The sequence below is a fragment of the Cryptomeria japonica genome, chromosome 1 (genome assembly GCF_030272615.1).
Source record: "Cryptomeria japonica chromosome 1, Sugi_1.0, whole genome shotgun sequence".
NCBI lineage: Eukaryota > Viridiplantae > Streptophyta > Pinopsida > Cupressales > Cupressaceae > Cryptomeria > Cryptomeria japonica.
Window position 1 is genome coordinate 274,782,958 of NC_081405.1, and position 22,372 is coordinate 274,805,329.

Here is a 22,372-nt window from a genome sequence, read left to right on the forward strand (position 1 = left end):
CAGTGATTCAAGTCGCCAATAAAATCAATGCACAAGCATGAGCCAGGTCGGGCCCCAAAGTGGGTCTGACTAAAAAAAAAAATCATTTTCATGCAACTGACCTTTGAAATGTTGGTATTTTGGTATGTTTTTGTCATTGATGTCAACACCTGCTAAACCTTATCAACTCTGGCACTTTGGAGAATCAGCAACATTCACCGGAAAGCAAATGACTCATGCATAGTCACCGATATCTGGTACACCAGTAGGATATAATGATCACTGACACTTGGAATGACATGGAAAACACTTGGTTATGTTGAAGACATCGTTTGGACACTTTGTCTTGGAGATTTGTTTATTGGCATATTCATATTAGCATATTTTCTGTTACTGGCAAATAGGTCTAAGTTATACACCGGTAGGATTATCTTTTCCAGCATGACACACTGTGGAGATGTTTTATTATTGTTGTAAATGCATCAAGCCGACATGTTGTATCGATTATAGCATCAGATATTGTTTTAATTGTAAATTGATTTTATTGTAATATCCTTTAGAGCTGACCTACTAAAATTGGTCCTAGGCTATGATATAAATGTAAGATCTTATTTGTAAGATCGAATGTGGAATGCGAAAAAGAATTGTGTGAAGGTATATGCGAGAATAAACAGAACTATACACGCAAACATCATTTGAAGGTGAAGAAAGGTTTTTGTAAGCATATTAGAACTAAACCAGTACTAAATCCAGCATATGAAGATGCGATTTTGAGCAATACATCCTTATTGGATTTAACAATCCAATTGTAGTCAGTGTGACTCCTATTTTGTGTTTGAGCAATGAGCTCTAGGCGCTTGGCCTTTCTGCATGTGTAGACCCCATTTGTATACACTTACTATCTGCAGTAGTATCATCTGATTGTGGGTAAGGTTTCCCACCATGGTTTTTCCCCTTATAGGGTTTCCACGTACAAATATTGGTGTTATGTGTTGTGGATGACTTTGTCCTTTTGTTTCATGCATTAATCTTTACTGGTATTGCAATTAACTAATAAAACTATCAACGGATATAAAAGATTAGTTTATCGATATTAAGCATTAAGTTGGTTAAGTTGTTTTTGGTTTGAATTTATTTGACAACTGATTCACCCCCACCCCCCTCTCAGTTGTCCTTGGGACCTAACAATTGGTATCAGAGCCTAGTCCTCTTTTGCAGAAGTTTAACAGCTTGAGGAGATCCAATGTCTACTAACTATTTCAGGAAGGACAGTCCTAAACTTGATGGAACCAACTATGGCATATGGAAGATCAGAATGGAGACACATCTGAATTGTACTGGAAAAGACATCTGGGAAGTTACAAAAAATGGCTATACTGCTCCTACTCCTGGTCAGCCTAATCCACCCACCTTGGGAAAAGATGAAGGAAATGATTGCAAAGCAAGAGAAGCACTTTTGAGCGCATTAACAGATCAACAAATCATGGGATTATTAGATAGATCCATTGCTAATGTTATTTGAGATCATTTGGAAACACTTAGTGAAGGAGATTCCATAGTCAAAATTGCAAAACTTGAAAGCTTCCGGGTCAGGTATGAAAATCTGAAAATGGAAGAAGATGAAAGGATTTCTTCTTTTATGGAAAGAGTTAATGAAATTGTTTTGGGTATTAAATGTTGTGGAGGAACCTTAAGTGAAGATGAAATTGTTTCAAAAGTTTTAAGAGGATTGCCACCGGCATATAAAATGAAGGTTACTGCTATAAATGAGTTAAGAACAATGCCTAATACATCAGTAACTACAGATACATTGATTGGAAAACTCTCAGCTTTTAAAATTGAGAAATTTGGTCCTATTGCTACTATAAAGACATATTTAGCTTTTAAGGCATCAATATCATTTGCACCATCATTTGACAAGTCTGATTGGAAAGCCTTTTATGCAAGAGAACTTGAGGAAAGCAGGAGAGAAAATGAAGAACTTGAAGAACTTGAAGCACTATTTGCAAGAAAAATGCCTAAAGTTCCAGTAGGAAGTAAGTATGAAGGTAAAGCACCCTTTAAATGCTTTAACTGTAATAAGATTGGTCATATGGCTTCTAGATGCCCTGATAGATATGCTAGACTAAGAGAAGAAGCTAGAAGAACATACAAGCCGAACCCTAAATATCAGAGATACAGATTTAAGAATAATAAAGCCAAATCTTGTTATCTTGCTAATGAAGGAGTGACTGATGATTTTGATGAGGATCCGGTAGACAATGGATGGATTTTTGTTGCTATAACAGAAGATCAACCGGCACCTACTATTCAACCAGTAGAGCAGGCCCTGGCAGCTAAAGTTGAAGCAAAGGATGAATGGATCATTGATTCAAGATGCTCACATCATATGACTAGAGATAAAAGTAAATTCTTGAACTTTCAAGAATATAATGGAGGCTTAGTGAGATTTGGAGATGATAAAGCTTGTTTGATCAAAGGCAAAGGTACAATGTCTCTTGATGGTAAGCATAATACTAACAATGTTTACTATGTTGAAGGTTTAAAGCATAATCTTTTGAGTGTTGGTCAATTAGTTGAAAAAAGATTTCAGTTACAATTCAAAAATAGAAAATGCAAAATCATGAATAGAACTGGTTTGGAAATTGCAACCGGTAATCAAACTAGAGGTAATATCTTTCATTTGAATAATAGTGAAAAGATATGCTTGATTGCACATATTGATGAAAGTTGGCTATGGCATAAGAGACTCTGTCATGTAAACTTTGATTGCATGGTAAAAATCAATACTACTAAGGCAAATAGAGATTTACTTAAAATTGTCAAACCTCACAATACAGTATGTAAGGAATGTCAATTTGGAAAACAAGTTAGAGCTACTTTTAAAAGTATTCCCGAAAAATCAAATAATGCTCTTGAGATATTGATTTATGTGGTCCAGCTAGAACTAAAAGTTTGCAAGGTGATAGGTATTTCATGCTAATCATTGATGACTACTCTAGAATGTGTTGGGTTACTTTTCTCAAAGAAAAATCATAAGCACTTGGAAAGTTCAAACTTTTCAAAGCAATGGTAGAAAATGAAACCGGTAAGAAAATCAAGTGTCTAAGATCAGATCAAGGAGGAGAATTTACATCTAAGGAATTTAATACATTTTATGAAGTGAATGGAATCAGAAGACAACTATCAGCACCCCGGACACCACAGCAGAATGGAGTTGTTGAAAGGAAAAACAAAACTATCTTGGATGCAATAAGAAGTATGTTATCAGAAGAAAATCTACCACATGTGTATTGGAGAGAGGTAGTAAGTACAACGATCTATACATTCAACAAAGTTCACATCAAAGGTGAAACCGGTAAGACCCCTCATGAACTATGGTTTGGTATTACTCCTACTCTTAAATATTTCAGAATATTTGGAAGTAAATGCTATATTAGAAGGGATGAATATATTGGCAAATTTGATCCTAGAAGTGATAAAGGAATATTTCTTGCTTATTCATCTAAGAGCAAGGCATATAGATGTTTTAACAAAAGATTACAGAAAATTGTTGAAAGTACAAATGTGAAGATTGATGAACAATTCAAAGGAACTTCAAGGTACATAAACTCTGAACCGGTAGCAGAGATTCTAACAAATGAACCTACATTGAACCCACCAGTACAAAATGGAGATCCAGCTACACCAGTATCATTTGAAAATTCCATAGTAACTAAGGAATAGCAGCAAACGAAGACACCCCAGTATGTAAGACTGAATCACTCTGAAGATCAGATAATTGGAAATAAGTATAAAGGAGTTATGACAAGAGGAAGATTGGCAAATGATGAGGTATGTCTTATTTCTCAAATTCAACCATCATCAATTAATGAGGCATGTAAAGATAAACACTGGATTAAAGCTATGGAAGAAGAATTAGAGCAAATTGAGAAGAATAACACTTGGACATTAGTTCCTCGGTTGAAAGACAAAAATGTGATTGGAACAAAGTGGGTATTCAGAAACAAAATTAATGAAGATGGTAAGGTTATTAGAAATAAAGCAAGACTAGTGTGTAAGGGATATTCTCAGAAAGAAGGAATTGATTATAATGAAACCTTTGCACCAATAGCCAGAATTGAGGTAGTCAGATTATTCCTAGCTTTTGCAGCACACAAGAACTACAAAGTATATCAAATGGACATTAAATGTGCACTTCTGAATGGAGATCTTGAAGAAGAAGTTTACATTGAACAACCTGATGGATTTTCTTTGATAGATAATAAAGATATGGTTTGCAGGTTAAGGAAAGCTTTGAATGGGTTGAAGCAAGCTCCAAGAGCTTGGTATGCAAGATTGGATAAGTATCTTTTGAAGATTGGTTTTTCTAAAGGTAATGCTGGCAACAACTTATATTATAAAGTGACAAATGATGACGTCTTGGTTATAGAAGTTTTTGTTAATGATATAATCTTTGGAGGAGAAGATGGATTATGTAAAGAATTTTCTATTGAAATGCAGCAAGAATTTGAAATGTCTATGATTGGAGAAATAAAATTCTTTCTAGGATTACAAATTTCACAGACTGATAAAGGTATATTCTTGAGTCAATCCAAGTACTCGAAGTAGTTATTAAAGAAACTTGGGATGGAGAACTCTAAACTGGTAAGCACACCTATGACTACAAATGACAAATTATCACAAAGGGATGAATCTACACCTGTTAATCTGACTAGATACAAATCTATAATAAGAGGTTTATTGTATTTGACACAAACAAGACCTAATATCATGAATGCAGTATGTATTGTTTCAAGATTTTAGAGTAATCCTAGAGAAAATCAAGAATCAATAGTAAAAAGGATTTTTCGATACTTGCAAGGCACTACAAATCTTGGATTATGGTACCCTAGAGATCAAAAATTTGAATTATGTGCATACATAGATGCAAATTGGGTAGGAGATGTGGATGATAGAAAAAGCACCACTAGCGGAGCCTTTTTTCTTGGAGGCAGATTAATTTCTTGGTTGAGTAATAAACAAAGTTGTACATCTTTATCAATAGCTGAATCAGAATATGTTGCAGCAACAATTAACTGTACACAAGTATTATTGCTTAAGCAAATGTTGAAAGATATAAGGGTAAAATGCAAGGAACCTATTACTATCTATTGTGATAACACTGCAACAATTGATATATCTAAGAATCCGGTACTACATTCTAAAACCAAACATGTTTCTATCAAACTAAATTTTCTAAGGGAGAATGTTGAAGCAAAAGAAATAAAACTAGTTTATGTGAATACTAAAGAACATATTGCAGATATTTTCACTATACCTCTGCCTAAGGAGACTTTTGAATATCTCAGAGATCAGCTTGGGGTTATACCCCCACCGATAGAGACTTAGAAAGTTGATGTTTGTCAACAACTGACAGAATTTACAGAGAAATATTTTACTCTGACTTTGATGAGGAAGCTACTTCTCAGGGGGAGTAGTTGGTATACTGAATTGGTTGGTATTTTGTATCTAAAACAAGTTTTTTTTTACTTTGGCATTTGATGTCAAAGGGGAGAGATTGATATGGAAAAACAAATTATCTTTTGAGGAGAGATTATTCATTAGGGGAGAGTTTGTTACTCTCTGTATCTGTATTTTAATTTCTTGTTATGATCTCTTTTGGGAGATTGTTGGCTTTTGTTGGCTTTTAGTATTTCGTATTTCTGTTTTGGCACTTTGATGGTTTTTCCATCTTGTGTTGCCATCAATGCCAAAGGGGGAGATTGTTGGTATTTTGGTATGGTTTTGTCATTGATGTCAACACCTGCTAAACCTTATCAACTATGGCACTTTGGAGAATTAGCAACATTCACAGGCAAGCAAATGACTCATGCACAGTCACTGGTATCTGGTACACCGATAGGATATAATGATCACTGGCACTTGGAATGGCATGGAAAACACTTGGTTATTTTTAAGACATCGTTTGGACACTTTGTCTTGGAGATTTGTTTATTGGCATATTCGTATTAGCATATTTGATGTTATCAACAAATAGGTCCAGGTTATACACTGGCAGGATTATCTTTTCCAGCACGACACACTATGGAGATGTTTTATTATTGTTGTAAATGCATCAAGTCGACATGTTGTATCGGTTATTGCATCGGATATTATTTTAATTGTAAATTGATTTTATTGTAATATCCTTTAGAGCTGACCTACTAAAATTGGTCCTAGGTTATGATATAAATGTAAGATCTTATTTGTAAGATTGAATGTGGAATGCAAAAAAGAATTGTGTGAAGGTATATGCGAGAATAAGTAGAACTATACACGCAAACATCATTTGAAGGTGAAGCAAGGTTTTTGTAAGCATATCAGAACTACACCAGTACTGAATCCAGCATATGAAGATTCTATTTTGAGTAGTACATCCTTATTAGATTTAACCATCCAATTATAGTCAGTGCGACTCCTTATTTGTGTGAGTAGTGAGCTCTAGGTACTTGGCCTTTTTGCATGTGCAAACCCCATTTGTATACACTTACTATCTGCAGTAGTATCATCTGATTGTGGGTAAGGTTTCCCACCATGGTTTTTCCCCTTACAGGGTTTCCACATACAAATATTGGTGTTATGTGTTGTGGATGACTTTTTCCTTTTGTTTCATGCATTAATCTTTACCGGTATTGCAATTAACTAATAAAATTGTCAACCGGTATTGAGCATTAGGTTGGTTAAGTTGTTTTTGGTTTGAATTTATTTGACAACTGATTCAACCCCCCCCCCCCACTCTCACTTGTCTCCGGGACCTAACATGAAAACACCTCAGGAACCTTAAACATGCCTCTGGAATCGATCAACACCATTTTTTGATCATTAAACTGAGTTTCGCAACTTTCAGGCACCTGTGCCACATTTTCGCATTTAATTGCAAAGATATACTTTTCAAACTAGTGAAAACCTTTTTCTGGACTTTATATTGCCAATAGGTTAAGTCATTTTTTGTTTGAATTTATTTGACAACTGATTCACACCCCCCCCTCTCACTTATCTCTAGGACCTAACATGAAAACACCTCAGAAACCTTAAACATGCCTCTGGAATCGATCAACACCATTTTCTGATTATTAAACTGAGTTTTGCAACTTTCAGGCGCCTACACATTGATAGTTCTGATACTTAATATAAGTATAGATCCGATAGCCAACAAGATGAGAGGGGGGGGGGGGTGAATCATACAAACTTAGTCATCAATAAAAAACATCAGATTCAACCTCGGTAACATATATCAGTCATAGAATAAAAACTGTCAAACATACAAACTCAAAAGCATATGAATAATATAAACCTCATAACACCAGATTTAACATGGAAACCCAAATAGGGAAAAACCACTGTGGGATTTCAGACCCACTAAGAAATATAAACTTCTAGAGTATGCTCGGTTAAAAGCCAATCCTATTAAAGATTACAAAACACATTGCTAGATGTGACTCGGTTAAGGGATTTCCCTCAGATCTGTTAGGATCTTCACTTTGTTAGAAGTGACCTTGTCAAAGGATTTCAAACACTCATTTTGAATGTCACCTTGTTAGAGGATTTACTTATAAGACTGTTAAGTCCACTTGGTTAAGAGATTTCCTGTTACTTTCACAAGCTAACAGTAATACAATCTATCTGCAACTTTACATCTAAAATGCTAAAGCATATTCTTATTTGTTCAACACAATCTAGACATAGAACTAATCTTGTCTATCTGCTGGGCATCAATACTCTGTTATTCCAATAGGTCTTCAAGCTTCTGTGCTTGGTGATCACTATGTAGCATCCTTGTGCATACACTTGCCCACATCCATTGTTTATCAACAGTTCCTTATTTAATGTTAACCTTCTCGTCATGCCTAAAATGATTCAGCAAAACAAAATGGTAGTTGTATACTTTAGTAAATCTACCATCCAAAGTAACATAGCACATTATAACAAAAAGGACCTCCCTCCATGGTTTAACAAAAGCCCTAGGGGGATAGTAAGTTTTACTTAGCTTCACCAGGCATTTTTTCTCCTTTTCAGTTTCAAGATACCTTTCAAGGGCCTCCTTGCTCACTTTTCGGTTTCTGTAGTAGTTGCTTCCTTCCCTTCGGAGACCCATAACCTAGGCAATAAGGTCTTCATCTATGACAACAAACTGGTCTCCCATCTCCAAAGTGCCCTTTCTCTAGTTTTTACAAAAGAAATTAGTGACTATGGCATTGCGTCCATGGAGCCTCTCCATAAATTTTGAAAACCCACCCTTTTGCAAAATGTTCTAGACCGCCTCCTTTTGCTTCCACTCCTTACAACTGCTAGGTTCGTAGCGACATCTATTTCCTCCCATATTTTCACTATTCAAAGTAGAATGTTGAAACTTGCAAAGAGCTTTAGACAGAGAGTTTCTCGAAGCTACCAAATTTACCCAAAAAGCGTGGGAAGTGATTGATTGAGTGTTATAATAAATGGTGTTGACAATTTTATAATTTCTCGAAGCACTCCTTTTAATCTGTTTCATTATTGTTTTGTACATTAATAATCTTTGGGGTTCTATTATATCGGTCCTTAAAAATGATTAATCTGACATCCTCTAGGAGGCCTTGTTCTCCCTTCCAAGTAATCAATTCGTTTTGATTGACCGCCGCATTGGTTGCCCAGTCAGCAGAACCATTAGCTTCACGGTAGATATGAGATATGTAACTTTTCTCAAAAGTGTTAATGAAGTCTCTAGCGGCCTTTATAATGTTATTGATAGACCATGAGGGCATAGAGGTCCCCTTGAGGCATTTGATGATGTTGTTAGAGTCCCCTTCAATCCATATGTAGGGGAAATTCCATCTTTTTGCGAGGAGAATACCGGGTGAACTCACAAAGTTGGTTCCCACTTTTTGGTACGTCTTGATTTTTGTTGAAATCATACATTTTAAAAAAAATATAATGATTTGAGATTTAAGAGGTCCCATTTGAATTAATTAATTGAAGAGAGTTAAATCAAAGGCTCTTAGATCAAAATTTCTAGGATAGAAACTCTCTACTTCTAAATCATACATGCAATGGAGTCTCCTTTGCATCTATCAAATGCTGATAAAAAACCAATTTTACATTAGCTTTTGGGGGGTCAAATTAATTCATTTAAAAGTTTTTTTTTTAAAAGTATTTAGTCCTTATTATAAGCTTTCCAAATAGTATAACTTTTAATATATTTAATTTCATTAATATATTTTTATTTAATTTCTTATGAATGTAGGTTTTTCACCGAACATGAACTTCTTTGTTCAATGCATTGGAAAAAATAGTAAACTAATTCAAAAAAATTCTGAAAAATATCTATGCACTAGGTATTGGTGTTTTCTTTCTAACAAAAAAAAGAAAATTGAATTTTGATATATATAGAACAAGTTATGTGTTCAAACGTACACCTATATCCAAATTATAATTAGTCAAAATTCAAAACTTAATAAAATAAAAAATATTCAACATATCACTATAAAACCAAGTGTATGCCCTGGGTATTGATGTTACAAACCAAAATTCAAAAGAATTAAGTTTTTATCATTTATAGAAAAAAAATTATGAGTTTCGGGATACACATCACTCTTAAAAAATGTTGTTTGCTGTAAACAACTACTTTTTGAGGGAGATGGAAAAATCAATAAAATTTTATTCAAACAAATTTGCAAAAAATATATTTAGAATCTACAAACAAGATGTTAAAAATCACTAGTTTATATCATCTTCAAACTCTTAATGGTTTAAAAGTTATAGGTGTCAAAAAGTGAAGGTTTTTTTCAAAATATTCATCTAAGTGTCAAAGTTGGTCAAAAAGTGGGAACCAGTATTGTGAGTTCACCCTACCTTGGAGTGTTGTCGTTGCTTCTGCCTTGTGGTTTGTTTGGCTTCCTATTGGAACAACAATCATTTCCTTGCATATACCTTTGTCATCTCTAAGAATAGCTCCACATCTCGCAGGGCCCGGATTACCTTTTGCAGCATCATCAAAATTGACTTTGGACCAACCATGAGGGGGAGTTTGCCATCTTGCTTCTAATCTTTTGTTTTGCTTGGGGTCAGAACTGCCAGCATTCTTCAAAATCTAGGAACTTAAAACATGAGATTCCAATGGGTTGGTCGAAAAGCAGGGACCCCCAATGATCCCAATGTTCTCCACAATCGCCCATTGTATTTTCTGGAACACAATATCCTGAGTAAGAGAAGTGTCCCTAAAAATACGATTGTTTCTTTCTTTCCATAATCCCCACAGAATGTGAGGGAGTAATAGCTGCCACAGAGATATCAAAAAAGAGTTAGACCAATGGTAATTCCAGGAGTAGAACAACTCACTAATAGTGTTAGGAAACACCCAATCAATGCAAAAAATCATAATAAATCTTTCCTAGATCAAAGCAGAATAGGAACAGTGGATAGCCAGATGGTCCACTGACTCTTCCTCCTTAAGACACAAAGCATATCTATTAGGAAAGGCAAATCCTCTACCCTTGAGGTTATCTATGGTCAAGATTTTATTTTGAAGAATAGTCCAATAGAAAAAGTTGATTTTGGGGGTCAAACCCTTTATCCAAGCTTTAGACCAAAAAGGATTTTTGGAAGGGGTAGGGGAGAGACCACCATACATAGAAGAGACAGTAATATTACCTTTGGGTTCATATTTCCAAATGAGGGAGTCTTCCTCTTTATTCAACCAGGCCAAAGAAAGATGATTTTTAAGCTTGATAAGGCTTGGGTGAATACTTTCAATGTTCTGCCATTTATTACCATTCCAATACCCTTCAACTAAAGGACCAAAAGTTCTAATATAGGAGGAGGCAAAAGGGGCCCATTCTGGGAAATCCGACAAAGGTTTATCAAAAAGCCAAGGGTCTTCCCAAAATTTAACTTTCCTACCATTGCCTACTTTCCAAGTAATCCCTTTAGCAATGCTATCTCTACACTTAGAGGCATGATTCTCGATATGGGACCCATTAATGTTGATTTCAGAATTGATAAAAGAGGAAAGAGAGGAGGACAGAAGAGAGTACTTACTTCACCAGATTTTAAACCATTCACTATCTGAGTGGAACATTCTCCAAACCTGTTTAGATAGGAGAGCTTCATTTAAGATCCAGATTCTTCTCAGGCCTAGACCTCCTTTACTTTTCGGTCTGCATACCTGGTCCCAAGCCGCAAGAGACATTCTTTTCTTGTCCTCAACCCCTGACCATAGAAATTTTTTTTGAATTTTCTCAATTTCATCAGCATACTTGACTGGAATTCTAAAAAGTCTTAGGGCATAGATAGCTATGCTTTGAAGAGAAGCTTTAAGAAGTTGAAGCTTTCCAGCCTGACTTAAAAGGGCTCCTTTCCAACCAGCTATCTTTTTATGAAATTTGTCCACTAGAGAGCTCCAAAAAGAATCAGGAGGTGCAATGCCCAAGGGGAGGCCAAGATAAGTGGCAAGAAGATCAGCAATCTGACATTCCAGGATTCTATTGATTCTATGTTGTCTTCTCTCTGGTTTGTTGATGAAAAAAACTTCGCTTTTGACCCAATTAATGAGATGACCAGATGCAGAGGCAAACTTACAAAGAGTGTCCTTCAGGGTTCTAGTTTCTGAGATACTTGATTCCCCCATGACAATGGTATCATCCACAAACTGTTGGTGAGAGAAGATAAGATCAGCTGAAGAAGGTTGGAATCCCTTAAAAGATCCTCACATAACCATGTTTTCCATAGACCTACCAAAACATTCAGCCATAATAATGAAGAAGATAGGGGAAATGGGATCCCCTTGCCTTAGTCCTCTAGACGCTTGGAAGAAGGGGGTTGGGGAACCATTGAAATCTTCACTAAACCTTTAGCATCTCCTCACTATATTTTTGTTGCAATTGATGTTAGAGGTGAAGGAATTTGTCATTTTCCTTTTTGAGAAATATTTAGCTTTTCTTTTTTATGGAGAGGAGTTTTCTTCCATAGGGTTTTTCTCTTTTTCTCTATGTGTGAGAGATTTAATTGCATTGTGTTGCAGTTGTGCATGGGTACCTAACATGGCCTCATTGTCAAGACCCATCTTGCATCTCATATTGTATAATAATCTCCCTGAGTTGCACTTAAAGGGGGTGTTGATGTAGTCTTAAGTTTACTTAGGTAACTGGCATTTTACATTATTAGTTATTAGTTTCTAGTATCTAATAATGTTTAGTCCATTTAATTTTTTGGCTGCGGTAGTTAGTTAGAAGTTGCTTATACCCCATTATATTAGTTAGAGAAATAATATATGTACAAATTGGGACCTAAAACTACAAAATATTGGCCAATGGGTGCCCTAGGGGGTGGGTCTATCCTTAAGGAGCATCTTCGGTAGTAATTATTTCTATAAAATGGATATGTTAATGGGGATCTTTCCTCAGTCAAATCCTTGTGGGTATTCAAACACAATCCATATGTAAATGCTCTGAAAACCAAAAGTCCACTAAAACTTTGGTAAATGAATGCAAGAATGATGACCAAAAAGATAAAAACCCTAGGAGGTACATAGGCTGCAATAAAAAAAATGATTCAAGGAATGGCAAATGGAGATAGACACTAAATGGGATTCTAAATAGTTGAATGGGATGAGAGATGTTAAGACATAATTTATATAGAATTGGAAATGGAAAAAGATGGTTAGAAATATATAATGAAGAAGAGAAAAGAGGCCAAGTAGAGTGAACAAGAATGACTTGAAAACTCTTAGGTGGCCTATGCTTGAGATACAAGAAAAGGTTGTGTCACTCTAGCTCCATAGAAATAAGTTCCCATAGCATAATACTCTATGAATCACTTATAAAGAACCCAAAAAATAAAGCAATGAGAAGAGGAAAGCCAAAAAGAATTTGGTCAAGAAAAAACATAATTTTTTCATAACAAAATGTATAGGAGGTGGTATACTTGGAGAATTTTAGGAGGTTATTTAGCAAGTGAACATAAGAAATATAATAGGTGGTCATTAATAAACCTTGTATAAGTTTTAGCAGCCAAATAAGCCATAGAAAAACTTGCCTCCTTATCCATCCCTAGGAGTATACACTTGGTGGAAAAAACATCCATTGATCCTACAAGACTCAAATATCCAGGGAAGGTAATCATCTAATGTAGGTAGAGATGGTTTTATGTCTTTGTAATCAACATAGTGTAAGATTTAGGGAAACAAAGTTAAAAAAGTGGTGAACAACACATGAGAAAAGACATCAAATTAAGCATTACATAAATGAGATAAGCATCATATAAGAAATTATAAACATAGTTTGTAAAAGGATCTAAATATGTGGAAAATGGAGACACATAAGTACATTTCTACAAAGTACGATCAACAAGGCAAAGGCAAAGTTGCATGTAAAACAACACAAATACGAGTGCATTAGACTAGCCAACATATGTATAAAGTTGTGTGTGTGTGTGTGTGTGTGTGTGTGTGTGAGAGAGAGAGAGAGAGAGAGAGAGAGAGAGAGAGAGAGAGAGAGAGAGAGAGAGAGAGAGAGAGAGAGAGAGAGAGAGAGAGAGAGAGAGAGAATTCCATTCTATAAAAGAATAATGCAAAGAATTCCATTCTATAAAAGAATAATGCAAATTATATGTTATCATGAAAAAATAATTGTCACCCAGTAAAGATTATGCTCACCTAAACATGACTTCAAAAAGATTCAAATCTTCCTTAATCAAAGTAGAGTTCTAATTAGATATATGATGTTTCTACAATTCTTATTATAATCTAGCTTAAACTCTATAAAATTAGTTTTTTTACAAGTCTAAATGTCTCTAATTTAAACTATGTATAAGTCTAAATATTTCTAATTTAATCTATGTAAACTTCTTTGTTATTATTAACATTCTGGATCCAAGTATTTTTTGTTGAAGCTATGGGAAGATTTTTATTATTCACATTCTGGATCTTGAGGCTTTAATACACCAAATTTGGCATAATAAGAGTTATGGTTTGTAATCATTTTCCACAATATAGAGTAATGATAAGGGAAGGGCACTAGTTACCACCCATGTTTCAATTACCATTCACTCCTTGCTAACCCAATCCCCCAATTACTAACTTTAAAGAAACCAAAACAATCATAACTAAAAGACCATTAATAAGTTTCACATGTACCAATAGCCACTCACTTGACCCCTAGTAGTTAGAATTTTTGGACTTTAATTGGAGGAGTTGTGCAGCTTTATTGGTACCCACAACGCATGATTGCTAGGGTATTTGTGCATAAGTATTGGCAATTTATTAGGTGGTTGCAGTGCATGGTAATTGAGGTATCTTTAAGCAGGCATCAGTGACACTTTGAAATGAGCACTTTTTGACCCTTGCACACATAATAGATCTCATAGTGTGTGTCGTTACTACCCAAAAGTCAAAAAATAGCTATAAGTAGTTAAGTCACACACGAAAAAACAAACAAATTGTAGAAATCTGATGTATAATGTAAGATTTGTGGATGTACCAAACTAACTATAATGACTACTAATATGCTTCCCCTAGTATATGCGATGTATTTTCCGCTAGGGGAAGCGTACTAGTAGATGTTATAGCTAACTTTGTGCACCCACAAATTTTAAAAGATACATCTAATTTTGTCGATTTTTTTTCTGTTGTCTCCACATGTGACTTAACAGCTTATAGCTATTGTTTTTGGCTTTTGGGTAGTTATGTGTGCAAGGGTCAAAAAGTACACATTTCAAAGTGTCACATGATACTTGCTTAAAGATACTCCAATAACCATGTACTTAAAATTAGCAATACTTATGCACAAATGTTCCAAGTATAGTTCAAAAATGCTAAAAGATGGGTCAATTATAAAGGGTAAAAATAAAGGTGTACAAATGAACCAATTATAGTTCAAAAATGCTAAAAAATGAGTGGCTATTGGTACATGTAAAGTTTATTAATAGACTTTTAGTTATTTGTTTTTTTTACTTTTTTCAAATAAATAATTAAAAGATTAGATGAATAAATCCAAGAGAAAGGTAAATAAACTTCAGAAAAAAACAAAAGCATTAAGCACGAGCAACCGGCACGGGCCACCCAACCTACCTACACGGCGGAACACGGTAGGATCTGGTATGACTCACGATCATCTCGATCTCGTACTTTACAACAAAGACTAGACTCTAACACTGAAAACCTGATTGACCCGCAATATTGAAGAATCCAATTTCAAACAGTGCAAAATCAATTACAGGAATGGTTTCGAAGCCATCAAAATTTAGTATTTGATCGATCAATTTGGAGTTGAAATCTCCAGATATCCTTAAGATAAAATACATAAATTTTCTCATCTATAGTATTATTATGCACCCCTCCAACTGCAATGTGTTTTCAGAAATATGTGATCAGCAGTCCTCAAAAATTCAATTGTAAAATGCCATGATTTGATCTGAAGACAGAGCCACAGACACAAACAGAAGATTTCTAAAACAATAAATAATAATGTTTCTGAAAATTACAAAACTATAAAGCCATAAGTTTCTGCACAATTCAAAAATGATAATCCTGCATCTCCCGAAATAAATTTAGTGGGTTGCAGTTAATTATAAACTTGAGCGGTTAACAGTTTGGGCCGGAGATGGGAGCTGTGGGTCCACATTAGGGTTGAATCAAAGCGGAATTCATGGAGTTTTGTCCCAAAGACAGGAGGTTTCTGTCAATGCTAATGCCCTTTGCAATGCAGTTATTATCTCAAAGTTGGCACCCAACTTCCCATCATGTCAAGTTCCAAGTACAAGTAGAAATCATTATCTTAGACCAGATAGGTTTATGAATGCCACTGTGGGAATGGAATCATATGCCCTGACATTTCCGAACAACGAATCCTCCTCACTACCTCCCATGGGGGCAATAGAGTGGAAGTTCTGTATATACATGAGACCATTTTCTATTGTCACAGAACAAATGGACAACTGGGGAAAAAGGAAAGGAGATTTAACGATAAGCAATATTTAATACAAGCAGCATAAGATGTTCATGGCAGAAACATCCAGGGCACATAACTACAGATTGTTACACAGTTTTTCTTTCAGGCATGACCATTTTTGCTTATGCAAATTCCCATTGCTCTCCAATTTCTATCTCAAAGGTGGCATCCAACTTCCCATCTTGTACTGCTTTAGCTATACAGAAATGTTTAACGACTACAAGTAGATGTCGTTATCTTGGACCAGATAGCTCTGTGGTGGATATGGCGGCAATGGAATCATATGCCCTCTCATCTGCCGTCTCATTTCCAACCGACGAATCCTCCTCACCTCTCTCCATAGGCTCATACCCATATTCTTCCAAAAACTCTGGACCTCTCTGCACCAGCCACAAAGGTGCATCAGGGACATTACACTCCCCTTCCAACATCTTCAATGCAACACTCATCCATGGCCTCCTGTCGGGATTGTCCTGAATACACCAGAATGCTACCTTAGTCATCCTGATAACATTCTCCCTATCAACATTGTTCTCTAGCCTCTGGTCTACCAGTTCCAGGTACCTACCCTCCAGGGCCCTGAGCATTGCCCATGCAGGGAAATAACAGAGGCGAGGATCAGAAGCAGAAGCGTCAAAATTCCTCCTTCCAGACACCAATTCTAGCAACACCATCCCAAAGCTGTAGACATCACATTTCTTAGTGGCAATGGAGTACCTTAGCCATTCAGGAGCAAGGTAACCAGGTGTCCCTCTCACTGCTGTTACAATTTGGGTTATGTCCTCATTGAGGAGCTTAGACATGCCAAAATCAGAGACTTTGGGCGTGAAGCTCTTGTCCAGGAGAATGTTTTGAGGTTTTATGTCTAAGTGCATGATGGGCTCCCTGCATTGCTCATGCAGATAGGTTAGGCCTCGGGCAGTCCCTATTGCAACATTGTACCGTTGTTCCCAAGTTAAAAAGACATTGCAGTTTTCTTCTGAATTTGGGCTTCCTGTTCTGGGTGGGAACAGCCACTTATCCAGAGACCCATTTTCTAAAAGCTCATAAACCAATAGCCTCTGCTTAGAGTCTGCGCAAAATCCTTTAAGTCGTACCAGATTCAAATGGCTTATGCTGCCTATTGTTGCAACTTCAGCTCTGAATTCCTTATATCCTTGCCTTGGCCCATCTAATTTTTTCACTGCCACTTTGCTATTATCTTTAAGAATGCCTTCATAGACTGATCCAAATCCTCCTGTTCCAAGAATTTTTCTGAAGTTATCAGTGGCTTCCTTGAGTTCATGATATGTGAATCTGGGGGGAAGACCTGGAAGGGTTTTTAAGAATGCTTCCTCTTCCATTTCTGCGAGGTCAATCTCTTCCTCACACATGTCATCTTCATTAACTTTTTTCTTTCGCATATGCTGAATGGTTACCATGATGATCAGGCACAGGAAGAGAGCTACTGCAGCTGAGCCTACCGTTATCCCTGCTATGGTGCCAGTACTCAAGGAAGTCGAAGCTGAAGTCTGGTTTTGTGGGAGATTATTCTGGACCTTGATATAAGCCGTGTACGTCTGGTTTGACACAGATTTAATGGAGTTCAAGGGGCCAGTTGAAAGGTAACATGACGCAGAGCTATTGTGGAAGAAGGCCGCGGTGCAAGAGCAGTTGGATGAGCACATCGCTTTACAGTTGTCGACGGTAGACACATTCCTCAGAGGCAGGAAGAACTCATTTAGGTAGTAATCTGCTTGATCAATCGGCAAAAAATGATGATGCGCAGAAGTTTGGTTGCAATCAGGTTCACCTGTGCCAAGAGAAATTTTAGTAACATGGAGTTTCATAAGCTCCTTGGATGCTTTATGTGCTCTAAATTTAAAATAAGATTCTAGTGGCTACAAAATAAGAAATGGATATAAATTATGGAGCACAGTTTAAATATGTTAGCTTTTCTCCTCTTTATTTTGAGGCTTGAGCTGCTGAGGCTCAGAGTTCAAATGTCAGCCCACTATGCTGGATGCCCTAGTTCAACTCAGCTGTACAATGACTTTGATATAAAGAAAATACATTTATCTCTACTGTTCTCAATTCACATGATGGATGGATAACACCTAGTTGCTGGAAAATTTATCATTGCGCTAAAAATTATCATATCTCACTAGATTTGCCAGTGTGTCCTGCAAGAGGATAGAGACGACTCTCTACCCAATTGCAATCAGAAGAGGGTGTCTAACATTTAGCGCTTGAACAATGAGCTTCGCCAAAAAATATTTTAAAAAATGTCATGATTCACAATTGTGGATTTTCTTTACTCCTGCTCCTAATGGAAACAAAAGAAAAAGAGAAAAAGAATCTGACCTACCTGTCCGGCTGTGACACCCTTGGGTGACATCAAAAATCTGAATTTGATCAAAGTCATCAGGTGTTCCAGAGCCCGGACAGCTGCACTGGCCACTCCTACAGATGCCATTAGGTCCACACACTTTCGGAAGAACACACTTTTCAGATTGATCTAACCCAAAGTCTGCAGTCCACGCTGAAGAAATGTTGTTTGTGCCTGGCACTTGTGGTATCATGTATGATCTGAGGTTACCATCAATGTCCAGCCTCAGGAACCTATATTGGGTGTCATTAAGGGAAGGCGCCAGATTCAAACTAGTGGTTCCATTTGAACAGGAGGTAGATGAATTGACAATAGACTCATTGAATGAAATTCGGAGTTCTGGCCCTGTATACACGGCCTCGGCATTCTGAGACGAGGAAGGATAGAAACATGGCCTTAGAATGCCTCCATAGTCCAATCCAGGCAGCCCCCGAGACCAATAAGGTTCATCAAACATGCTTTTGTAGTACAGGACCATCCCTCCAGGCTCCATAACCAGCTTATAAGACCCTTGGCTGGCACTTGTTGCAGAGTAATTGGATACCAACGTATAGCCAGTCTTTAGACTCTGCCCAGGTAAGAGGGTGTGTGTAGGATGGTCCCAACTCTGCCATACAAGACTAGAACTTGAAAAAAGTGAAGAATTTGTAGTATTATAGATCTGCAAATTACCTGACATCTGCATAGCAATGGTCTTGTTTTGGGTCTTACCAGTACTGATATTCCAGGCCTCTGTTCCATCTGTATCTTTCAATATCATATCCCCACTACTCTCCAGACTCAGCACTGCACCTTCTGCAACGGTCCTCTGCCTATTTGCGGTCCAAATCTCAGTTCCAAAACCTGAGGATGTGGTATTCACGACCAAAACAATGGAGAGAATAAATTCACCAGAAGAATTAACATTGATGAATCCAAACCGAAATCTGTTATCCTCACTCATTACGGGATTCCCCTCACCATCTGTGACTGCACTGAATGTCCCCTGCTCTGTATTAAGGGCTGCAAGGCTAGAGTTACTGACAACAGTCCAATTCGAAGGCAACACAAAAAGTTTTGGCTCACAAAGATTGATCAAACACACAAAAACCAAACTACACACAATTCTCAGGTACCCCATTTTCCAAAACTGAAACTCACAAGCAATCATGGATTCATCTACCTTATCTTTTTCTCCTTTTGTTTCTCAACTTTTTGATTGCAGACCACGTAATTAACAAATAACGTCCACGGTGCTTCTGTGACTTTAACTACGTGTGAAAGTGCGCTGAAAGTAACTTTGATTTCCAAATGAGACGAACACATCGCCATCATGTACAGTAATTCCTGTGGACTATAAGAAAATTGCCTGAAGTTTCGAAATTTCACGTCTGTAAACGTGTACAAGCATTCCGAGGTCGATGGAATTAATCTATAGACCTTTCACGTAATTTCGTCGATGAAATTAGAAATATAAATCGAGGGACCCAGAACTGAGTTTTTTGTCCATGTGAAAAGCAACAATAAATCTGAACAGAGATCAACTCCGACGAGGATATTCGATTGTATGGACCAATGCAATTCAAAAGTTTTAATTGTTTTTTCATATGTTCTAAATGTAACGAAGTTTCTCGTAGTAATTAGGTTTCTACCCGACCGACTCAATGATGGCTACTGTTCCCAAACTTTGAAAGTAAGTTTTGTCTATTATTTCAATTGTATCGAGATATTCAATTTTGTTAGTATCTCAGTTACACCTAGATATTTAGAGTTGAAGGCAAGTTTTTTTTAAGACCAGTTCACTTTTGTCTATTATCTCATTTGTAACTAGATATTTAATGTTGAAATAGATGGTGTGTTGATTAATTTCTTTGATGTATTATAGTTTTTATTTATTGTAATATAATGGATAGTAATTAGTTGTAGGATTAATAAATATCTATTGATTCCATTTTAAAATTTACAGCAAATATTTTTATCAAAGTTCATAAACACAATTAAATTAATCAATCTTAATTCTATTTACTTAATACATCAAGAACTTTTTTTCTTTTTTTTTTTAACATATATATATAAGACATGATAAATAATTTTTTTATTAATCAATCTCGATTGTGTTTACTTAGAGATGGTTATTAGACGGATTCTTCAGCTGTGTGGATCTTTCAATTATGTTGTTTAAAGGCACATTCCTAGGGAGTGGAATGGGGTTGCTGATTGTTTGGCTAAATGGGCTTCTGATCATATGCATGCTTGGAAAATTTGTGGATAAGGGGCAATTGCCTCCTAAAATGGTTAATATGTTAGATCATTTAGTGGATAGTGATCGGGCTCTTTACTCTCCTTAGGGAGCAACCTATCCTTCTTCTTTGTATCTTTCTTTTTCTTGAATAAATTTGTACCCCTCTTTTAGTCAAATTAAATTAACACATTAAGAAGTCAATATTGACATATTGTCATGGTTAAATTGTGGTGTTGTGGTTCTTAACACCAAGATTCAAACACCATTGAGGTGTCCTCACTAAGCATTTATGTCGGGGGTGAGGTCCCTCAGCTGTGACTTCACTGATTCATTATATCATTCCAGACTAACACAAAAATAATAAAGCTACAAATAGAAAAGTGATCCCCAATACACATTATCGAGGCACACCATCATATGAAGGATGAGGGCAACTGTGATGGTGTGATGGATGGATCACTAAGACTATAAGAAATGAATAAACACAAACACATGCATAAAATCAATAAAAACATGTAGGAAACTTGATGTGAGATGATATCTAATGAAATGTTGAAGCTAATGTTATATGTGATAATGAGTGGGATGGAAGGATGGGGGTTGAAAGATGAGATAGTGGGGATTATAAATAAGGATGAAATCATGATGTAAGAAATGTAAAAATAGATGAAGGTTCAATGTTCATGCCCTAGTGGGGATGTATGTGGTAATCATTCCCTTAGAAATGTCAATAAGAGGATGCTCTCATTTGAGGACAAAATTAAGGAAAGGGTGTTGAATGAATAAGGATAAAAATAGAATAGAAGAGATGGAGCAAGGTAAATGAATGTGTGGGGGTAAGTGGGGAGGGATGAAATGGGGTGAAGTGTTGGTAGGTGAGCAATCTAACGAAATAGGATGGCATAAATAGGTATTGTATGTGGAGGGGATAATGAAAAGGGATGGGATGAATGATGGAAGGGGAAAAAATGATTATTAAGGAGCTCAAGTGAACAATTTGAGGAGTAAAAGCATAAAGTTTTATCACACTTTGGACCAACTTATTAGCACAAATAAATTTAAGAAATTCTAACTAAAAAAAATTTTGGTCAAACATTTAAATGATTATTAAGGAGCTAAAGTGAACAATTTGAGGGGTAAAAGTATAAAGATTTGTCACACTTTGAACCAATTTATTAGCACAAGTAGATTTAAGAATTTCTAACTAAAAAATAATTCTGGTCAAACATATGATCTAGCTAGTTTCTTTCTAACTAGGTTATTTATGACCGCAACTTTTCCAACTGAAAGTGTTCACTATATGCATATGTAGCACCACTTTGAGGCCAATTCATTAAAACAAAAATTATTTGAAAAACTTGGTGTTTGACAACTACTCATGTAAATAACATTTTTTTAAAAATATATAAAAGATATCCTTTTGTAGATATGTGAATATAGTTTTCAAAAATACATATTTTTTAATTGTTTAATTATTAATGATATCAAGTTTCGACAATCCATAGAATTATTATTGAAAAACTCTTGGATTAGATTGTGTAGATTTTTTACATCAACGTTTCAGATCACACTCTATGATCCATCATCAGGATGATTAGATTGTTTAAATATTATTTATATTTCATTTTTTGTTTTTACTGAAGTAGGTTATCAACACCAAATTATAATGTTGATTGTCTTGTCAACAAAAAATTACTAAAACATATTAGAAACTTTTGGAAAAAAAATGATGTACTAGATAAAATATTCTATGTCAAGATGGTATTTTTCTCCCAATTTTAGATAAATAGTGAGGACAAAAATTGATGCCCATGGAAATAATTATGTTTTTTTTAAGAAGGG

At 35.9% G+C, this 22,372-nt stretch overlaps 1 protein-coding gene across 1 annotated transcript; it reads right to left on the reverse strand.

The window, feature by feature from the left end:
* Window positions 1-15,421: 15,421 nt before the first annotated feature.
* LOC131050243 (G-type lectin S-receptor-like serine/threonine-protein kinase SD2-5) lies at window positions 15,422-19,604 on the reverse strand. Its single transcript, XM_057984426.2, has 2 exons — window positions 18,289-19,604; window positions 15,422-17,733 (listed from the first exon to the last, which is right to left on the reverse strand). Exons 1-2 carry the CDS (start codon window positions 19,457-19,459, stop codon window positions 16,175-16,177), a joined length of 2,730 nt encoding a protein of 909 aa, XP_057840409.2. The 5' UTR covers window positions 19,460-19,604; the 3' UTR covers window positions 15,422-16,174.
* Between the last annotated feature and the right edge of the window lie 2,768 nt (window positions 19,605-22,372).

Excerpts from the sequence above, each read along its gene's own strand:
- LOC131050243 (XM_057984426.2), bottom strand. The coding sequence starts at position 19,459 with ATGATTGCTTGTGAGTTTCAGTTTTGGAAAATGGGGTACCTGAGAATT. Across the intron at positions 17,734-18,288 it reads AGGGTGTCACAGCCGGACAG|GTGAACCTGATTGCAACCAA; the intron begins GTAGGTCAGATT and ends CTCTTGGCACAG.